Genomic DNA, 6,231 nt, shown 5'->3' with positions numbered 1-6,231 from the left:
ATGTCAGATAAATACATTTGAGAAATTATTGTACCAGCTGGTTTGCCAAAACCACATAGCACCCAGTCACAGCTATAATTCTTGATTTCCAGTCAAATTCATAGAACCTGATAAAAATTCAAATGTCAACGAGTATCATGCTAGTAAAAGTGATAGTAAACTCTATCAAACATTTTGTTTCACCTTGGGAAGCCTTTTGGGTGTACATGCACCTGTAAGTATGTTCCAGCTTTAATAAACTGGTCTACATGAGTTATATTAAAACTTTTCTCTGCTTCTCATATTGGATTCCCTCTGATGGAAGCTCTATTTCTCAGTACCAATGGAGCTGTAACTTCTTCAAATATCCTAATTTGCACAGAAGTGGCACTAGGAGGAGGCTCTGGACATACTAGGGCATAAAATATAGCTCCAAAATGGATGAGATCTGCAACAAACATTCAAACAATGAAATTCTCTATTTATCACTTCATCCTGAAATATTCTAACATTATCAAATATTATACAGCATACCAACATTTCAAAAGTGATGAGAAGAAAGAGCAGCACTCACAGAAGAGGAAGATCCCGAGCTTTACAGATATATTCTAGAGCAGGCCCTTCCAAGACAACCATGAGTTCAACTCTTGGTGGGCCACTGTGCAGGGGACATGGAAGTAAGCAGCGATATTCAGGATAGCTTAAACAAAAAATTGACTTTTAAAGTCAGAAAAGCCTATGCATGTGCACCACAAAGTAATTCAAAAAAACTTAAATAAAAAAATATATAAATATATATGAATCAGTAAGAATTCTAATTGCAATCACAAAGGTCTAGTAGACCATACAACCAAGGGATAATAGAGTACAACTCTGCAAACCCCAACTTAATACACAGTTGCTCAGCCAGTCGAAAAGTACAAATCCTAATCTAAACAACAGCAAATTCTCAAAGGATGACAGCATCCACCTGCCACACACCTGCAATGATGCATACTTTAACTTCCGATATTCAAGGCAAACATCTTGTCCACAGCCCACTAGGGACATAACTCTGCTGTATAGGTTATCCAAGCCACAGCAAACAACCAAGTTATACTAGCAAGAGATGCCCTGTACAAACTCAGGCCTACACACCTAACATTATCCAATCTGCAGCCCTAGCATAGCCAGATCTTTGTTAATGAGTAGCAGCCCTTAATATGCCAGACTGATGCCCCAATTCCTGCAAAAGGTTTGAAGTCCTTCAAGAAAAACATGCTATCTCACTCCCAGTCAATGAAAGGGTAGCATTATTTGCATTCCACTATAGGTCCCTGGTGTCTTGCACTATTAGTTCCCACTATTTGTCAGCAGCCAAAAGCAGAGCACGTGGCATGACCTGGATAAGACAGTGGGCTTAATGAAGATGAAAAATAGGCAAGCAACAAGCCTCCTTCACAACACAGAACATATATGGATATGCATTGCATGTGTTGATCACTGTTTATGCATTAGAAGAGCTTGATTGCTGAGAATACTATTACAAGAAGTTTCCAATATTGAACAAAAATCTCTAAAGTATAATCAAATATTATATTTGTTTGAACCTGAATTAATTTTTTCCCATATAAAGCACGAATTGGAAGCTTCAGAATGACAATTTACCCACCATTGCGTGCAACAGACAATTCAAATAATAAGGTTTGAATAAGCATCAGAGCCTTAAATCACACATTGATCCATGATCCAAATCATGCCTCGAAAACTTGAAATTAGTAACAGAATTTAACCTTTTGATTTCATCCATTAATCCTCCCAATACAAGGTATATCTCTTCACAATGGGAATGGGAATGATCTTCTGCATTGAAAGCATGCACCTTATTATGAACTTCTATCCAACTCCAACCAGGGACCTTTTTCACCCCTCTTTCCCTCATAAGCCTTGTCACCTTAGCCTTTTCATCCCATTGCCTAAGACGCCCATACATGTCAGAGAGGATTATATAAGTGCAATGCTCTTCAGGCTCTAGATCGAGTAGAATGCTTGCCACCTTACTAGCTAATTCAATGTCCCCACAAGTCCTACAAGCACCAAGTAAAGTCTTCCACACCATAGCATCAGGTTCAAAAGGCATTGTCTCAATCAAAGATTTTGCACGATCTAGACGCCCAGCCCGCCCATATAGATCAACTCCACATGCATAATGTTCCATTCGCATTGGAATTCCATATTCTGATTCCATACATTCTAGAAACTTGCATCCTTCTTCAACCAAACCAAAATGGCTACATGCAGTTAGAATTGCAACAAAGGTTATGTGATCAGGTTTCACCCTCCTCTCTCTCATTAGGTAGAAGAGTTCAAGCGCAACGTTTCCCTTCCCATGTTGTGCATATCCAAAAACTATTGAATTCCAAGTGATTGAGCTGTCTTTGGGGGTGTCTTCAAAGGACTTCCTAGCATCTTCAATTATCCCACATTTGGAATACATGAAGATTAATGAGCTGGCAACAAAATCATTGGACTCAAAACCTGATTTTAGTGCCAAGACATGAACCTGTTGACCTAATTGTAGGGTTGCTATATCTGAGCTAGATCTAAGGACAGCAGAAAAGGCATAGTGATCAATTTCTTCTACCACAGATCTCATATGTCCAAAGAATTTCACAGCATCTTCACTGAGCCCAAGTTGCGAAAATCCAGTCAAAATTGAGTTCCATGAAACGCGGTCCTTGAACTCCATCATGTCAAAAATGAGCAGCGCATCTTCCATGCATCTGTTATTAGACTTGAGATACATAGATATTAATGCATTAGATATTGGTACTGATTTTTCCAATCCCCTTTTTATTACCAATCCATGCAAGGATTTCCCATGGTTTTTATGTGCTTCATCAAAACAAGCACTAATGACACTAGTGTAAGTATAGATGTCTGGTTCAAGTCCAAACCCTTGCATATCCATGAAGAGCTCAAATGCGATTGCTTCTTTATTGTGTACAAGGTAAGCAGCAAGCAAGGAATTCCATGTCACCAAATCTCGGGTATCAACAGCACCATCAAACACTCTTTTGGCATCTTCTATAGACCCGCACTCTGAATATGAAGTGATTAAGGCATTGCACACAGTATTATGAAATGCCAGTCCATGTTTTACAATTTTACAATGAATTTGCATTGTTAACTTGTAAAAATCAGCATCATCAAGCAATGTCAAAAGCGGAGCAAATGTGCCATCATCAACCTTAATACCCTCCCACTCCATATAATCTAATAGCCAGAATGCAGTCCCACGATCGCCCACTTGAACATAACCAGCAATCAGCGCATTCCACGTGACAGAGTTTCGCTCCGGTATGCACTGAAACACCACATATGCATCCTCAACTCTCCCACACTTTGCATACATGTCCAGAAGAGCACTACTGGAATAAACATTTCCAACATAACCCATCTTGACAATCATGGAGTGCACTTGTTGCCCAAGATCAAACCTATAAGCACAAGCAATTCCCTTAAGTATGCTTCCAAAAGTATACCCATCAAAATCATCAAACCCACGTCTCTTCATAGTTCTTAGAATCTCCCACGCAGTCTCGAAGTTCCCACAGTTTACGTACCCAGCGATCATTGTATTCCAAGAGACAGTATCTCTTTGAGGCATTCCCTCGAACAGTTTGTGAGCAGTGCATAATTCTCTGCATTTTGTATATCCACTCAGAATCTTGTTGGCAGTGTAGACGTCTGCAATATCGCCTAGTTTGATTGCTCGACAATGGGTTATCGAAACTTTGAACAGAGCACAGAGCCAGCTCTCAATGCGTGAGTGCAGTGGCCTCATTCATCACCAACAAAAGCAACGGTTTTAAGTTTTCCCCATATAACAATCAACAAAAGCAACGGTACAATATAGCATACAATTGGGCCGGATTGTGGTTTTGAGTTGGGCTCTACAAAACATGAGACTAAACGTAATCCAGTTTATTGCAATTGTAAGCTATTCTGAGCTTGATCCGTTTTTGAACTACGAGAAAGACAGTTTTTTGGGTTAAGGATTAAGGTGCTTTTTTTTTTTTTTTTAAATAAAAAAAAAAAAAAAAAAAAGACACACTAGTGATGTATTCTTTTTTTTTTTTTTTTTTTAGGACTCCAGTGATGGATTCTAATATTAATACAAAGTTTATATTACAAAATCCAAGATACCATTTTAATGAGTAAAAACAAAACTATATATTTTATCATTAATAAGTTTTAAAAAAAATTAATTTATCATTAATGAGTGAAAAATTTATACTACATTCGTCTTACATTGTTGATACTATTTAGAAAATCTTACTTTTTAAGGGTATTTAATTCATTGTATTTTAACTAAAAATATACAAAGTTTCTAAAAGTATTCTTGTTAATTTAAACTTTTTTGCTTTGCTGAACTCGTTAATTTAAATTTTAATGAAAGAATAGTGTTGATTTTTTCACCCAAAAAAAGAAGGTAAAAGGTAAGTTTGGAAATTTATTTATTGAATTTTTAAAGTGAATTGCAGTTTGACACATCCCAAATTAAAATAGAGGACTAACAATTTAGGGCTAAATGAGTTTATTTTTATTGTCATGTTAGAATTCTTACTAAAAAAATGTTATGTATTAGATAAACCAGCTCCAACTATAAAACAATAAGAATTAGACAAAGAAAGTATGCATGATTGTGTTCCAAGAAGTTAATAAAGTCCACAAAAAATTATTAAGAAGTAAAAATTATACTATTTGGTTCTCTTTAGTATAAATAGATATGATTCTTTATCACATAATTTTCTACCATATCATTTATTAATTTAAATATAAATAATGCATATTATTAATATCAACATTAAAACATGTCATTCTAAAAATAAAAATAAAAAACATTAAAACATGCCATATATAAAAGAGTATATGCAAAGAAAAATGTTATAGGTAAGTAAAGTAAATGAACAAAAAATAAATAAATAAAAAATACATTCTTACTGAAAAAAAGAAACACAAATATCATAGGCAATTTAAGTTATGAAAAAATGAAAACGAGTATAGGGAATGGGGAAAAATATATTGTTCCCATTATGGCCGAAATCATTATGCCAATTGGAATTTTGTGGAATAGATCAAAATGAACTAGAATTGGTTGAATTTTAGGCCGAGATGAAATATAAGTGATTTGTACTAGTTAACTAACTAAAATAGAATTTTTCAAACTTTTATTTAAGTTCCTATTATGGTTGTTGGAAGAAACTTGTTTCTTTTTTAAAGATTGTGTATTCAAACAAAATATTTCCAACAAGCTCGTTAGTCTCAATATGTCCTGATGTCCATGCATGATGCATGTACTTTTCTTTGTATTTCAAATAAAAAGCGTTCTCAAATATAAGCAAATTCATATTCAGTAACCTTTCACATTGAATTTTCTAATTCTAGTATTTGAATTTAAAAATATTATTCTTTGAGACTGTGTTTCTTTGGAAAACAAATAAAAACTTATTGCATGAAAATTGATCATACTAGCCAAAATCCACACACACATTAAGAGGTCTTCCGAAGGGGGTGGTGGAACTCATAAGTAGGTTTTTCTTTTCACATCTCATGTGTGACTTAAATTTTTTTAAATTTTGAGTAAGATATATAATACAAAATAGCATATGCTTACCTTTTGAGCGTTTCTATTGAGATATCTTCCATGAAGCATAACTTTTTTTCGTTCTTTTTTGAATAACTATGAATAATACAGTGGGACCCATGAATAATACCAAAAAGTATAGTGAAGTCTGTGAATAGTAGCAAAAATAAGCCGAATAATAAAATAAGCTGACTTTTTAATTTTTACCAAACACGCTAAATAAGAATAAAAACAATTAATTTTAATATTCCCTTGATTCAGAGGTATGAATTTTTTATTTATTTTTTTTTTTTTATTATTATTATTATTATTATTTTTGCATATAAAGGAGGATAGAGAATATGTGTGTGTGTGTTGTTATTTTGTTTATGTTTATAGTAATGTTTACATTGCGTTATGAGTGTACACAATTACACGTGTCCTATTGCAATGTATTTCTACTACGTGAACCAAAAATTTATATCTTCATTAACACTTTTATTTGGAAAAATATTTTAGGTTCAAACATTTTTAAATTTGCTTACAATTTTTTTCTTTTATACCTAATAAATATAATGCAAACATAAATCTATAATTTAAGGTAAAAACATGTATATAATTTTTAATATAGGAGGTTTTACAAG

At 33.9% G+C, this 6,231-nt stretch overlaps 1 protein-coding gene across 1 annotated transcript; it reads right to left on the bottom strand.

The window, feature by feature from the left end:
• Positions 1-842: 842 nt before the first annotated feature.
• LOC142634509 (putative pentatricopeptide repeat-containing protein At3g25970) lies at positions 843-3,909 on the bottom strand. Its single transcript, XM_075808820.1, has one exon. It carries the CDS (start codon positions 3,803-3,805, stop codon positions 1,676-1,678), a length of 2,130 nt encoding a protein of 709 aa, XP_075664935.1. The 5' UTR covers positions 3,806-3,909; the 3' UTR covers positions 843-1,675.
• Between the last annotated feature and the right edge of the window lie 2,322 nt (positions 3,910-6,231).

This window comes from Castanea sativa, chromosome 5, assembly GCF_040712315.1.
Source record: "Castanea sativa cultivar Marrone di Chiusa Pesio chromosome 5, ASM4071231v1".
NCBI lineage: Eukaryota > Viridiplantae > Streptophyta > Magnoliopsida > Fagales > Fagaceae > Castanea > Castanea sativa.
This window is presented reverse-complemented; position numbering and strand designations above follow the sequence as displayed.

Bases quoted from the DNA above. Each gene is read 5' to 3' on its own strand.
- LOC142634509 (XM_075808820.1), bottom strand. From the start codon at position 3,805: ATGAGGCCACTGCACTCACGCATTGAGAGCTGGCTCTGTGCTCTGTTC.